Source organism: Ranitomeya variabilis, chromosome 3, assembly GCF_051348905.1.
Source record: "Ranitomeya variabilis isolate aRanVar5 chromosome 3, aRanVar5.hap1, whole genome shotgun sequence".
NCBI lineage: Eukaryota > Metazoa > Chordata > Amphibia > Anura > Dendrobatidae > Ranitomeya > Ranitomeya variabilis.
The window spans coordinates 479824708-479841475 of record NC_135234.1 but is presented as its reverse complement, the minus strand read 5'-3'; the positions used below and the strand labels follow the sequence as shown (position 1 = coordinate 479841475).

The 16768-nt window shown below is 42.5% G+C and overlaps 1 protein-coding gene across 2 annotated transcripts in view; it reads left to right on the top strand.

The window, feature by feature from the left end:
- The window catches only part of CFAP47 (cilia and flagella associated protein 47), an 816247-nt gene that overhangs the window by 87756 nt on the left and 711723 nt on the right, over positions 1 to 16768 (top strand). For both annotated transcript variants that reach the window (XM_077296700.1, XM_077296701.1), the window contains exon 9: positions 5462 to 5697. In XM_077296700.1, the coding sequence (XP_077152815.1) occupies positions 5462 to 5697 (236 nt within the window). The remainder of the gene's footprint in view (positions 1 to 5461; positions 5698 to 16768) is intronic.

Sequence of the window (16768 nt, the reverse complement as noted above, 5' to 3'; positions counted from 1 at the left end):
ATGAACGCATAGCGGTATGTTCAGGTACCGACAGATTAAACAGTCTTCCCTTAGGAAACTTACTGCCTGGGATCAAATCTATAGCACAGTCACAGTCCCTATGAGGAGGCAGTGCACTGGACTCAGACTCACTGAAGACATCCTGATAATCAGACAAATACTCCGGAACTTCCGAAGGCGTAGAAGAAGCAATAGACACAGGCAGGGAATCCCCATGAATACCACGACAGCCCCAACTTGAGACTGACATAGCCTTCCAGTCCAGGACTGGATTATGGGTCTGTAACCATGGCAGCCCTAAAACAACCAAATCATGCATTTTATGTAAAACCAGGAAACGTATCACCTCGCGGTGTTCACGAGTCATGCACATGGTAACCTGTGTCCAATACTGCGGTTTATTTGCTGCCAATGGTGTAGCATCAATACCCCTAAGAGGAATAGGATTTTCTAATGGTTCAAGAGTAAAACCACAGCGCTTAGCAAATGAGAGATCCATGAGACTCAGGGCAGCACCTGAATCTACAAACGCCATGACAGGATAAGATGACAGTGAGCAAATCAAAGTTACAGACAGAATAAATTTAGGTTGCAAATTACCAACGGTGACAGGACTAACAACCTCAGCTATACGTTTAGAGCATGCTGAGATAACATGTGTAGAATCACCACAGTAGTAGCACAAGCCATTCCGGCGTCTATGAATTTTCCGCTCATTTCTAGTCAGGATTCTATCACATTGCATTAAATCAGGTGTCTGTTCAGACAACACCATGAGGGAATTTGCGGTTTTGCGCTCCCGCAACCGCCGGTCAATTTGAATAGCCAGTGCCATAGTATCATTCAGACCTGTGGGAATGGGAAAACCCACCATAACATTCTTAATGGCTTCAGAAAGGCCATTTCTAAAATTAGCGGCCAGTGCACACTCGTTCCAATGTGTCAGCACGGACCATTTCCGAAATTTTTGGCAATACACTTCAGCCTCGTCCTGCCCCTGAGACATAGCCAGCAAGGCCTTTTCTGCCTGAATCTCAAGATTGGGTTCCTCATAAAGTAAACCGAGCGCCAGAAAAAACGCATCAAGATCAGCCAATGCCGGATCTCCTGGCGCCAGCGAAAAAGCCCAATCCTGAGGGTCGCCCCGTAAGAACGAAATAACAATTTTTACTTGCTGAGCAGAATCTCCAGATGAACAGGGTCTCAGGGACAAAAACAATTTACAATTATTCACGAAATTCCTAAACTTAAACCTGTCTCCGGAAAATAGTTCAGGAATCGGTATTTTAGGTTCTGACCTAGGATTTCTGATAACATAGTCTTGTATGCCCTGCACACGAGTAGCCAGCTGGTCCACACTTGTAATCAAGGTCTGGACATTCATGTCTGCAGCAAGCATAGCCACTCTGAGGTAAAGGGGAAGAAGAAAAAAAAAAAAAAACTCAGAATCTTCTTTCTTATAATCCCTCTTCTGCAATGCATTAAACATTTAATACTGGCCTGGCAAACTGTTATGACCCCAATGGCGAGGGTCTCAGAGGAACGTGGAAGTCTGCAGAATACAAAAATCCAGCTCATAGGGCAGTGGTAACTGGGTTGACCATATATCTACTCCTAACGCCAACACTAGACGTAGCCGGGGATCATTCCTACGTTGATTCTAGATGACACGCGCCAGCCGGAGAATCTAGCTACCCCTAGTAGAGGAAAACAAAGACCTTTCTTGCCTCCAGAGAAGGGGACCCCAAAGCTGGATAGAAGCCCCCCACAAATAATGACGGTGAGGTAAGAGGAAATGACAAACACAGAAATGAATCAGGTTTAGCACAGAGAGGCCCGCTTACTGATAGCAGAATAAAGAAAGGTAACTTATATGGTCAACAAAAACCCTATCAAAATCCACACTGGAAATACAAGAACCCCCGAACCGTCTAACGGTCCGGGGGGAGAACACCAGCTCCCTAGAGCTTCCAGCAAAGGTCAGGATATAGATTTGGAACAAGCTGGACAAAAATACTAAACCAAAACAAATAGCAAAAAGCAAAAGGCAGACTTAGCTGATATAACTGGAACCAGGATCAGTAGACAAGAGCACAGCAGACTAGCTCTGATAACTACGTTGCCAGGCATTGAACTGAAGGTCCAGGGAGCTTATATAGCAACACCCCTAACTAACGACCCAGGTGCGGATAAAAGGAATGACAGAAAAACCAGAGTCAAAAAACTAGTAACCACTAGAGGGAGCAAAAAGCAAATTCACAACACTACAGCACCTTGCAGCAGCATGCTATTTTATCCGGTTTGCGTTTAGTTTGACCATCATTTATTTTTCAACAGGACAATGACACCAAACACACCTTCAGGCTGTGTAAGGGCTATTTGACCAAGAAGGAGAGTGATGGGGTGCTATGCCAGATGACCTGGCCTCCACAGTCACCAGACCTGAACCCAATCGAGATGGTTTGGGGTGAGCTGGATCGTAGAGTGAAGGCAAAAGGGCCAACAAGTGCTAAGCATCTCTGGGAACTCCTTCAAGATTGTTGGAAGACCATTTCTGGTGACTACCTCTTGAAGCTCATCAAGAGAATGCCAAGAGTGTGCAAAGCAGTCATCAAAGCAAAAGGTGGTTACTTTGAAGAACCTTGAATTTAAGACATATTTTCAGTTGTTTCACACTTTTTTGTTAAGTATATAATTCCACATGTGTTAATTCATAGTCTTGATGCCTTCAGTGTGAATTTACAATTTTCATAGTCATGAAAATACAGACAAATCTTTAAATGAGAAGGTGTGTCCAAACTTTTGGTCTGTACTGTACTGGAGTATGTATGTAGTATGTAGTATGTATGTATGTAGTATGTATGTATGTAGTATGTATGTATGTATGTATGTAGTATGCTGTATGTAGTATGTATGTAGTATGTATGTAGTATGTATGTATGTAGTATGTATAGTATGTATGTAGTATGTATAGTATGTATGTATGTAGTATGCATGTAGTATGTATGTAGTATGTATGTGGTATGTATGTTGTATGTATGTGGTATGTATGTAGTATGTATGTAATATGTATGTAGTAATTTTTTTTTTACATTTAACACATTAGCCGGATGATGGGACTACTACTATCCCATCATTGGCTAATGTGTCAATCATTGTCACTGTAGCAGGCATCGTCCGATGGGACTTGTAGTCCCATTGGACGATGCCTGCACACTCACACAGTGCCCCGGCAGCCCGCACAGAGCCCCGGCAGCCCGCACATAGCCCTGGCAGGCAGCCCAGAGCCCCGGCAGGCCCGCACAGACCCCCGGCAGCCCACACATAGCCCCGGCAGGCAGCACAGAGCCCCGGCAGGCCCGCACAAAGCCCCGGCAGCCAACACATACCCCCGGAAGTCAGCACAGAGCCTTGGTAGGCCCACACAGAGCCCCGGCAGCCCGCACATAGCCCCGGCAGGAAGCACAGAGCCCCGACAGGCCCGCACAGAGCCCCGGCAGCCCACACATATCCCAGGCAGGCAGCACAGAGCCCCGACAGGCCCGCACAGAGCCCCGGCAGCCCGCACATAGCCACGAGATGCCCGTACAGATCCCCGGCAGGCCCGCACTGACCCCGCCCGCACACACAGACACGCACAGTGTCCGCCCGCGCACCGCCCACACTCTTCTGCCCTCCGGAACAGGATGTAGAAGCACAGAAAGGACTTATTCACATTCCGATATTTGTGTCCCATTGACTTGCATTGGTATCGGGTATCGGTATCGGCGATATCCAATATTTTTGGGATATCGGCCGATCCAATCCGATACCGATACTTCTGGATATCAGAAGGTATCGCTCAACACTAGTTGTGGGACTTACCAAAAAATTGTGATTGCTAAGATTCCTCACAGTGAGACCCCAATAATAAATTTAGGACAAAGCTAAATACTGTTAATTTTCAATATTTTTGCAATAGAATTTTGTAGCTATTCAAAATACTAGTGAACGAGTAGTAGTTGCCTTTATGAAGATTTTTGTAATCTATAATATGAAGTCTATTTTGGAATATCGAAAAAGTAATTTGCACCAGTTTTCAGGAATAAAAATTTACAAATCTTGGTGTAATCCTGTTTTGCAAAAATGTTTGGGAATTAATCAAATTTATACCACGCTTGCCATTTATCCAGAAAGTAAGTCTCTTTCCAGAAAAATACATTTACTAAAGGGGTATTTTGGCTCTGATGACTTCCGTTATAGAAGGTGAGTAGATTCAGTGGCATCGCGTCTATAGATATTCCAGTGAATACTGTAGGTTGCTCCATCTTGGGTTTCCTTCTGAAGCCCTGGCTCCCTGCACCTTGTGTGAGGCAGTGACCAGTGTTACATGTGAGGGTTGCTGTGTGTTCCCCCCAGGATGCGCACGGAGGCGTATTGAGGCCATGGGAGTGCATTGCAGTCACAGGCGTAGCTGTGATTGCAACGCAGAATAAAAGTAAGTGTTAGTCTTAGACAAGTTATTTGTCCAAGGCAGATTTAAGAAAACCTGCTGGGTTTTTATTTTTCAAACGGACTGCAGGATGTTAGTTGGGTAGTCCATTACTTCCTGGCCCGGGTTTTAATAGATTCCATTTAAAAACATCTGCAGTAAAGGGTTTGGGTGTGTCAGGGTCAGTGTCGGTGTCAGTTTGTTTTTTGCAAGAGTGCAGAGAAGAAGGCTCTGCAGAGCTCCACCTGTGTGAGACAACACAGGCAAGAAGAGCCAAGCAGTCAAGGGAGCTGAAAGGCCTTTCACCCACAGCGTACACAGCGGTGCAGTCACCCACGACAACTGGTTTCAGAGGTAGACTGGCATGTTTATTTGCTGCAATCTGGAGGATATGTTTCCCAGCTGCAATCCAGAGAATATCGTGTGATGTGTATTTTCGGGAGTTGAGCATTAAAGAGACTTTTATTTTGGAACTTTCCTGGGTCACTGCCTCCTCACTGCACAGATACCGCTGAACTACACTTGTCACAAATCTTACTTTGGTTATGTACTGGAGCAAGACTTGTGGAATACAATACAATAAAATAAAATACGACGACGCTCACCATATCCCACCCCCGCTCCACCTACTTTGTTGGAGCTAGGTGAAAATAGTGTGACACCAAAAATCGCAAATTTTGTGCAAATAAGTAAGCTGGCATAAAAGCTTTGATGAATCAGGGCCCAAATTGTGCTTATTTATGTATGATTTATTCAATAGCCATTCCCATGTATTATGCCAGTTTATCAGCTCTTTGGCACATCATGGGGCACACAATAGGAGTAAATGTGGCTAGTAACCGTAGATTTAATGATGTAGATAACATGGCATTCGACTAATGATATAGAGTAAGACAGTAATCTTGTATAAGATTTGTATAGTTGTACACCATGAATTCAGGCTGTTGTGCAATAATAAACTGCTTTTGCTGTTTTATATCTTTGGAATAGGACAAAAGAAGAGCCACGTGGAGTTGGCTGTCACTGGCACTGCTCTCCCTGTCGCATTAACATTCAGCCCTGGAGCCGTGTACGATTTTAAGGAATGCTTGATTGGTGAAAGGATCGATATTCATTGCTCACTAAAAAATGAATCTCAGTTCCTCCCTGTGGTGTTTAGCTTTCGCAAGATATCCCATTTCCATATCTCACCAGCTAATGGAAAGATAGAGGCAGGACATGCTCAGGTACAAATACATTTATCTACATCTACCAAGCAGCATTGTATTACGGTGCAAGATAAAGCTGTCCTGATAATAGAAAGCCTGTTAGCAATTATTTTTGCATTGCTGAATACATATTAATTAACTAGAAAAATAGTTCTAGATTTTCGCTGCATAATAAATTCGGTTATAGGATTTTATAGCCAACTCTACTGGGAAAACCATTTTACAATGCAAATCAGTATCCAGACTTACTTATTCATGATTCACATTCAATCCTACACTCAGAATCCTATTTGTCACCTTAGATTACTGGGTGCAGCCGTTCTCATACAATCAGAGTTTTTAGATTTAGCAATGAAGCAGAGCTGAGGAAGCTAACCCTGCCCACACCAGACTCTGTATATATGATGTCCATAGACAGTGAGGTACCTATCACAGGAGGGGGTGGAGTCGGACCGGGAGGCAGGATCTGCTGGGTCACAGCAAAGATAAGCTCCTGGTGCTAAAACATGACAGGCAAACAAAACCACATTGCTGAAATCTGTGTTTTAACCCCCACCTCATGCTCTCTTCAGCTTACATAGCAAAAATCCACTGACAGATTCCCTTTAACTGTGCGTAGCTAGGAGTTCAGCTCTTGGGGCGCAAAACCTTTGAATGTGCCCTTAACCAGGTAACCGTGTCTACAACTACGGTGGTGAACCCTGATCGTAGGTATAGAGGAAATTCAGCAAATGTCTGCGCTGGTACTGAAAATAAATCTCTACGCAAAGCCCAACACTGATATTACTGCCATATAGTGGTAGATACCAGACCTGCAGATCATACAAGTAATTACAGTACAGTTATATATAGTAAATTACAGCTGATATTCTTTCTGGTGGAGTAGTTCATTTTCCCATCTTTTCTATCTGGCCCAGACCGACATGGCAACTTCTTCCAGTCACGAATCGTCTGCAGAGATAACAACAAAGACACATTTCACTTCTCACATTTCTAGCCCTATCCCCAACTATACCCAGCATGCCCAAATGCCTCATCCTACTGATATACTGAGCCACAAAAAGAAAAAAATGACCTAGCTTCAAAGGTACTTCCAACGATCATTAAACCTACAACATACGGAAGCATATACCAAGTAGTAAAAAAATCTAATTTTATTAACAAAAAAATAAACATACAAGTTTTATAAAAACTTTTGAAACTAGTATTGTCTAAGCGGGTAGACACAAAAATGGACCTGAAAACACAGGATTATCATAAGAAAATGAGCCAAATTTCAGAATAAGAATGGTAATAACATGTAGCGATATTTACAGTATGCATACCAGAATTACATTGCAGTTTGTATGATATCTAATATATAAAGCTGAATGTGTGTGTGTGTGTATGTATGTATGTATGTATGTATGTCCGGGATTGGCATCTGAACCGTAGCAGCTACAGCCACAAAATTTTGCACAGTCACACGTCTGGACCCCGAGAGCGTCATAGGCTATGTTGTGAGGTGAAATTTTAACCCCGCGCTTTCCAATTCACCAAACAATTTTGCCCCTATCTACAAAATGGGGAAAAAGTGAAAGGAAAAGTGTTGGAGGCGTCGCAGCTACAGGCACAAAATTTTGCACAGTCACACGTCTGGACCCTGAGAGCGTCAAAGCTATATTGTGAGGTGAAATTTTAACCCCGCGCTTTCCAATTCACCAAACAATTTTGCCCCTATCTACATAATGGGGAAAAAATGAAAGGAAAAGTGTTGGAGGCAAATTAACAGCTGCCAGATGTGAACAAGGGGGACTTAAAGAATGACAGCGATGGCACCAAAGAGTATATACTGTACAGTTGCTAAGGTGGGGCCCCAACATGGGATAATCACACCACCACGGGGATATGAACACACACACAAAATGCGCCACACACTACCACGTGCTCGAACACATATACCACCCTCAGTGCACATTTCACCACACATACACCAACCTCGCCACATAAAAGTAGAAACACAAAAGTCGCCGCTCAAAACTCGCCACGCGCAAAACTCTCCACATGCAAAACTCGCCACACGTGCAAAACTCGCCACACGCAAAACTTGCACACGCAGAAAAATTGCCACACGCAGAAAAATTGCCACATGCACAAAAGTTGCAACACATGCAAAAGTTGCCTCACACAAAACTTGCTAATACTCAAAAGGCACCACACATAAAACTCGCCACGCGCAAAACTCGCCATGCGCAAAACTTGCTGCACACAACTTGCTACACTAACCTGTCACATGCAACTCGACACACAAAAAGTTGCTACACGCATGTCGCCACACAAAACTCATCTCACAAAAGTCCCTACATGCATGTCGCCACACGCAACTCAACACACACAACTTGACACACGAAACTCGCCCTAAAACACACACAAGTCTGGTATTATCCTTCAAAAATAAAAATCTGATTAATAAGCAGACAAACTACAAGAGCAACAAATGTACCATATAGGAATCCGGCAGCTGTCAGTCACATGACCAGTCTATTATGTGTATGTGTGAGCTAATATATACTGCCAGGGGGTGGGCTTACTGTTGGCTGGGGATTTATCAGGCTGCCATTTTAGCTTAAAAATACTGAGGTAAAAATACTGACCAAATAACGTGTGAACGAGGGCTAATACAGGAGGAGATGACATACAGCTATATACTATATACAGGAGGAGATGACACACAGCTATATACTATTTACAGGGGAGATGACACACAGGTATATACTATATACAGGAGGAGATGACACACAGATATATACTATATACAGGAGAGATGACACACAGGTATATACTATATAGAGGAGGAGATGACATGCAGGTACATACTACATACAGGAGGAGATGACACACAGGTATATACTATATACAGGAGCAGATTACCTACAGGTATATAGTATATACAGGAGGAGATGACATACAGGTATATGCTATGTATAGGAGGAGATGACATACAGGTATATACTATATACAGGAGGAGATGACACACAGATATATACTATATACAGGAGATTACATACAGGTATATCTAATATATAAAGCTGAATGTGTGTATGTATGTATGTGTGTATGTCCGGGATTGGCATCTGCACCGTCGCAGCTACAGCCACAAAATTTTGCACAGTCACACGTCTGGACCCCGGGAGCGTCATAGGCTATGTTGTGAGGTGAAATTTTAACCCCGCGCGTTCCAATTCACCAAACAATTTTGCCCCTATCTACATAATGGGGAAAAAGTGAAGGGAAAAGTGTTGGAGGAAAATTGACAGCTGCCAGATGTGAACAATGAGGACTTAAAGAATGAGAGCGATGGCGACAAAGAGTATATACCGTACAGTTGCTAAGGTGGGGCCCTGACATGGGATACTCACCACACACGGGGATATGAACACAAACACAAAATGCACCACACACTACCACGTGCTTGAACACATATACTACCCTCAGCACACAATTCACCACACACACACCAACCTCGCCACATAAAAGTCGAAACACAAAAGTCACCACTCAAAACTCGCAACGCGCAAAACTCACCTCATGGAAAACTCACCTCATGCAAAACTTGCACACACAGAAAAATTGCCACATGTACAAAAGTTGCACCACATGCAAAAGTTGCCTCACACAAAACTTGCACATACTCAAAACGCACCACACATAAAACTCGCCACGCGCAAAACTCGCCATGCACAAATCTTGCTGCACACAACTTGCTACACTAACCTGTCACATGCAACTCGACACACAAAATGTTGCTACACGCATGTCGCCACACAAAACTCATCTCACAAAAGTCGCTACATGCATGTCGCCACACGCAACTCAACACACACAACTTGACACATGAAACTCGCCCTAAAACACACACAAGTCTGGTATTGTCCTTCAAAAATAAAAATCTGATTAATAAGCAGACAAACTACAAGAGCAACAAATGTACCATATAGGAAATACGGCAGCTGTCAGTCACATGACCTGTCTATTATGTGTATGTGTGAGCTAATATATACTGCCAGGGGGGAGGGCTTCCTGTTGGCTGGGGATTTATCAGGCTGCCAATAGCAACCAATCACAGCTCAGCTTCTATTTTGCTACAGTTAATTAACCTGAGCTCTGATTGGTTAATATAGGCAACAAAGACATTCTCAGTATCACAAAGCTAATATATGTTGTGAAATTCTTCTATTAGCTTGGTTTTTGCCTTTTAATAATTACATTTCTATCTATTTGTTTTGTGGTTTTTGTGTGCAGAATAAATTTTTGTTAACACATTCTATTTTGCTAACAGCAGTCATTAACCCGGGCGAAGCCGGGTAGTACAGCTAGTATTTAAATATAGTATATACTTTCTTTGCAAGGAAAATGTAACACCTAGGTATACTTCAACAAATTGCTGAATGTTGTATATTCTTTCAATGAATGCATAGTGCCAATATAACCCTGATTAAAATCTGATATCCACATAGTTACAAAAAAAGCCAGTGAAATATTCTGTGCAATAAGACTGGACTCAAGTTATTATACTAATTCGCTAACTCATATTATATATATATATATATATATATATATATATATATATATATATATATATATATATATATATATATATATATATATCTAATATATAAAGCTGAATGTGTGTGTGTGTGTATGTATGTATGTATGTCCGGGATTGGCATCTGAACCGTAGCAGCTACAGCCACAAAATTTTGCACAGTCACACGTCTGGACCCCGAGAGCGTCATAGGCTATGTTGTGAGGTGAAATTTTAACCCCGCGCTTTCCAATTCACCAAACAATTTTGCCCCTATCTACATAATGGGGAAAAAGTGAAAGGAAAAGTGTTGGAGGCGTCGCAGCTACAGGCACAAAATTTTGCACAGTCACACGTCTGGACCCTGAGAGCGTCAAAGCTATATTGTGAGGTGAAATTTTAACCCCGCGCTTTCCAATTCACCAAACAATTTTGCCCCTATCTACATAATGGGGAAAAAATGAAAGGAAAAGTGTTGGAGGCAAATTAACAGCTGCCAGATGTGAACAAGGGGGACTTAAAGAATGACAGCGATGGCACCAAAGAGTATATACTGTACAGTTGCTAAGGTGGGGCCCCAACATGGGATAATCACACCACCACGGGGATATGAACACACACACAAAATGCGCCACACACTACCACGTGCTCGAACACATATACCACCCTCAGTGCACATTTCACCACACATACACCAACCTCGCCACATAAAAGTAGAAACACAAAAGTCGCCGCTCAAAACTCGCCACGCGCAAAACTCTCCACATGCAAAACTCGCCACACGTGCAAAACTCGCCACACGCAAAACTTGCACACGCAGAAAAATTGCCACACGCAGAAAAATTGCCACATGCACAAAAGTTGCAACACATGCAAAAGTTGCCTCACACAAAACTTGCACATACTCAAAAGGCACCACACATAAAACTCGCCACGCGCAAAACTCGCCATGCGCAAAACTTGCTGCACACAACTTGCTACACTAACCTGTCACATGCAACTCGACACACAAAAAGTTGCTACACGCATGTCGCCACACAAAACTCATCTCACAAAAGTCCCTACATGCATGTCGCCACACGCAACTCAACACACACAACTTGACACACGAAACTCGCCCTAAAACACACACAAGTCTGGTATCCTTCAAAAATAAAAATCTGATTAATAAGCAGACAAACTACAAGAGCAACAAATGTACCATATAGGAATCCGGCAGCTGTCAGTCACATGACCAGTCTATTATGTGTATGTGTGAGCTAATATATACTGCCAGGGGGTGGGCTTACTGTTGGCTGGGGATTTATCAGGCTGCCATTTTAGCTTACAAATACTGAGGTAAAAATACTGACCAAATAACGTGTGAACGAGGGCTAATACAGGAGGAGATGACATACAGCTATATACTATATACAGGAGATGACACACAGGTATATACTATTTACAGGGGAGATGACACACAGGTATATACTATATACAGGAGGAGATGACACACAGATATATACTATATACAGGAGAGATGACACACAGGTATATACTATATAGAGGAGGAGATGACATACAGGTACATACTACATACAGGAGGAGATGACATACAGGTATATACTATATACAGGAGGAGATGACACACAGGTATATACTATATACAGGAGCAGATTACCTACAGGTATATAGTATATACAGGAGGAGATGACACAGGTATATGCTATGTATAGGAGGAGATGACATACAGGTATATACTATATACAGGAGATGACACACAGATATATACTATATATAGGTGAGATGACACACAGGTATATACTATATACAGGAGATTACATACAGGTATATCTAATATATAAAGCTGAATGTGTGTATGTATGTATGTGTGTATGTCCGGGATTGGCATCTGTACCGTCGCAGCTACAGCCACAAAATTTTGCACAGTCACACGTCTGGACCCCGAGAGCGTCATAGGCTATGTTGTGAGGTGAAATTTTAACCCCGCGCGTTCCAATTCACCAAACAATTTTGCTCCTATCTACATAATGGGGAAAAAGTGAAGGGAAAAGTGTTGGAGGAAAATTGACAGCTGCCAGATGTGAACAATGAGGACTTAAAGAATGAGAGCGATGGCGACAAAGAGTATATACCGTACAGTTGCTAAGGTGGGGCCCCGACATGGGATACTCACCACACACGGGGATATGAACACAAACACAAAATGCGCCACACACTACCACGTGCTTGAACACATATACCACCCTCAGCACACATTTCACCACACACACACACCAACCTCGCCACATAAAAGTCGAAACACAAAAGTCACCACTCAAAACTCGCTACATGCAAAACTCGCCATATGCAAAACTAGGCTCACGCAAAACTCGCCACACGTGCAAAACTCACCTCATGGAAAACTCACCTCATGCAAAACTTGCACACACAGAAAAATTGCCACATGTACAAAAGTTGCACCACATGCAAAAGTTGCCTCACACAAAACTTGCACATACTCAAAATGCACCACACATAAAACTCGCCACGCGCAAAACTCGCCATGCACAAATCTTGCTGCACACAACTTGCTACACTAACCTGTCACATGCAACTCAACACACAAAATGTTGCTACACGCATGTCGCCACACAAAACTCATCTCACAAAAGTCGCTACATGCATGTCGCCACACGCAACTCAACACACACAACTTGACACATAAAACTCGCCCTAAAACACACACAAGTCTGGTATTGTCCTTCAAAAATAAAAATCTGATTAATAAGCAAACTACAAGAGCAACAAATGTACCATATAGGAAATACGGCAGCTGTCAGTCACATGACCTGTCTATTATGTGTATGTGTGAGCTAATATATACTGCCAGGGGGGAGGGCTTCCTGTTGGCTGGGGATTTATCAGGCTGCCAATAGCAACCAATCACAGCTCAGCTTCTATTTTGCTACAGTTAATTAACCTGAGCTCTGATTGGTTAATATAGGCAACAAAGACATTCTCAGTATAACAAAGCTAATATATGTTGTGAAATGCTTCTATTTGCTTAGTTTTTGCCTTTTAATAATTACATTTCTATCTATTTGTTTTGTGGTTTTTGTGTGCAGAATAAATTTTTGTTAACACATTCTATTTTGCTAACAGCAGTCATTAACCCGGGCGAAGCCGGGTAGTACAGCTAGTATATATATATATAGTGTATGTATATGTGTGTATGTGTATATATATATGTGTATATATGTGTGTATATGTGTGTGTATGTACCTGTATGTCATCTCCTCCTGTACATAGTATGTACCTGCATGTCATCTCCTCCTGTATATAGTATATACCTGTGTGTCATCTCCCCTGTATATAGTATATACCTGTGTGTCATCTCCCCTGTATATAGTATATACCTGTGTGTCATCTCCCCTGTAAATAGGATATACCTGTGTGTCATCTCCTCCTGTATATAGTATATATCTCTATGTCATCTCCTGTATTAGACCTCATTCACACGTTATTTGGTCAGTATTTTTACCTCAGTATTTGTAAGCTAAATTGGCAGCCTGATAAATCCCCAGCCAACAGTAAGCCCACCCCCTGGCAGTATATATTAGCTCACACATACACATAATAGACTGGTCATGTGACTGACAGCTGCCAGATTCCTATATGGTACATTTGTTGCTCTTGTAGTTTGTCTGCTTATTAATCAGATTTTTATTTTTGAAGGATAATACCAGACTTGTGTGTGTTTTAGGGCGAGTTTCGTGTGTCAAGTTGTGTGTGTTGAGTTGCGTGTGGCGACATGCATGTAGCGACTTTTGTGAGATGAGTTTTGTGTGGCGACATGCGTGTAGCAACATTTTGTGTGTCGAGTTGCATGTGACAGGTTAGTGTAGCAAGTTGTGTGCAGCAAGATTTGTGCATGGCGAGTTTTGCGCGTGGCGAGTTTTATGTGTGGTGCGTTTTGAGTATGTGCAAGTTTTGTGTGAGGCAACTTTTGCATGTGGTGCAACTTTTGTACATGTGGCAATTTTTCTGTGTGTGCAAGTTTTGCATGAGGTGAGTTTTCCATGAGGTGAGTTTTGCACGTGTGGCGAGTTTTGCGTGAGCCTAGTTTTGCATATGGCGAGTTTTGCATGTAGCGAGTTTTGCGCGTTGCGAGTTTTGAGTGGTGACTTTTGTGTTTCGACTTTTATGTGGCGAGGTTGGTGTGTGTGTGGTGAAATGTGTGCTGAGGGTCGTATATGTGTTCAAGCACGTGGTAGTGTGTGGCGCATTTTGTGTTTGTGTTCATATCCCCGTGTGTGGTGAGTATCCCATGTCGGGGCCCCACCTTAGCAACTGTACGGTATATACCCTTTGGCGCCATCGCTCTCATTCTTTAAGTCCTCATTGTTCACATCTGGCAGCTGTCAATTTTCCTCCAACACTTTTCCCTTCACTTTTTCCCCATTATGTAGATAGGGGCAAAATTGTTTGGTGAATTGGAACGCGCGGGGTTAAAATTTCACCTCACAACATAGCCTATGACGCTCTCGGGGTCCAGACGTGTGACTGTGCAAAATTTTGTGGCTGTAGCTGCGACGGTGCAGATGCCAATCCCGGACATACACACATACATACATACACACATTCAGCTTTATATATTAGACTAGCTGTACTACCCGGCTTCGCCCGGGTTAATGACTGCTGTTAGCAAAATAGAATGTGTTAACAAAAATTTATTCTGCACACAAAAACCACAAAACAAATAGATAGAAATGTAATTATTAAAAGGCAAAAACTAAGCAAATAGAAGCATTTCACAACATATATTAGCTTTGTTATACTGAGAATGTCTTTGTTGCCTATATTAACCAATCAGAGCTCAGGTTAATTAACTGTAGCAAAATAGAAGCTGAGCTGTGATTGGTTGCTATTGGCAGCCTGATAAATCCCCAGCCAACAGGAAGCCCTCCCCCCTGGCAGTATATATTAGCTCACACATACACATAATAGACAGGTCATGTGACTGACAGCTGCCGTATTTCCTATATGGTACATTTGTTGCTCTTGTAGTTTGCTTATTAATCAGATTTTTATTTTTGAAGGACAATACCAGACTTGTGTGTGTTTTAGGGCGAGTTTTATGTGTCAAGTTGTGTGTGTTGAGTTGCGTGTGGCGACATGCATGTAGCGACTTTTGTGAGATGAGTTTTGTGTGGCGACATGCGTGTAGCAACATTTTGTGTGTTGAGTTGCATGTGACAGGTTAGTGTAGCAAGTTGTGTGCAGCAAGATTTGTGCATGGCGAGTTTTGCGCGTGGCGAGTTTTATGTGTGGTGCATTTTGAGTATGTGCAAGTTTTGTGTGAGGCAACTTTTGCATGTGGTGCAACTTTTGTACATGTGGCAATTTTTCTGTGTGTGCAAGTTTTGCATGAGGTGAGTTTTCCATGAGGTGAGTTTAGCACGTGTGGCGAGTTTTGCGTGAGCCTAGTTTTGCATATGGCGAGTTTTGCATGTAGCGAGTTTTGAGTGGTGACTTTTGTGTTTCGACTTTTATGTGGCGAGGTTGGTGTGTGTGTGTGGTGAAATGTGTGCTGAGGGTGGTATATGTGTTCAAGCACGTGGTAGTGTGTGGCGCATTTTGTGTTTGTGTTCATATCCCCGTGTGTGGTGAGTATCCCATGTCGGGGCCCCACCTTAGCAACTGTACGGTATATACTCTTTGTCGCCATCGCTCTCATTCTTTAAGTCCTCATTGTTCACATCTGGCAGCTGTCAATTTTCCTCCAACACTTTTCCCTTCACTTTTTCCCCATTATGTAGATAGGAGCAAAATTGTTTGGTGAATTGGAACGCGCGGGGTTAAAATTTCACCTCACAACATAGCCTATGACGCTCTCGGGGTCCAGACGTGTGACTGTGCAAAATTTTGTGGCTGTAGCTGCGACGGTACAGATGCCAATCCCGGACATACACACATACATACATACACACATTCAGCTTTATATATTAGATATACCTGTATGTAATCTCCTGTATATAGTATATACCTGTGTGTCATCTCACCTATATATAGTATATATCTGTGTGTCATCTCCTGTATATAGTATATACCTGTATGTCATCTCCTCCTATACATAGCATATACCTGTGTCATCTCCTCCTGTATATACTATATACCTGTAGGTAATCTGCTCCTGTATATAGTATATACCTGTGTGTCATCTCCTCCTGTATATAGTATATACCTGTATGTCATCTCCTCCTGTATGTAGTATGTACCTGTATGTCATCTCCTCCTCTATATAGTATATACCTGTGTGTCATCTCTCCTGTATATAGTATATATCTGTGTGTCATCTCCTCCTGTATATAGTATATACCTGTGTGTCATCTCCCCTGTAAATAGTATATACCTGTGTGTCATCTCCTGTATATAGTATATAGCTGTATGCCATCTCCTCCTGTATTAGCCCTCGTTCACACGTTATTTGGTCAGTATTTTTACCTCAGTATTTGTAAGCTAAAATGGCAGCCTGATAAATCC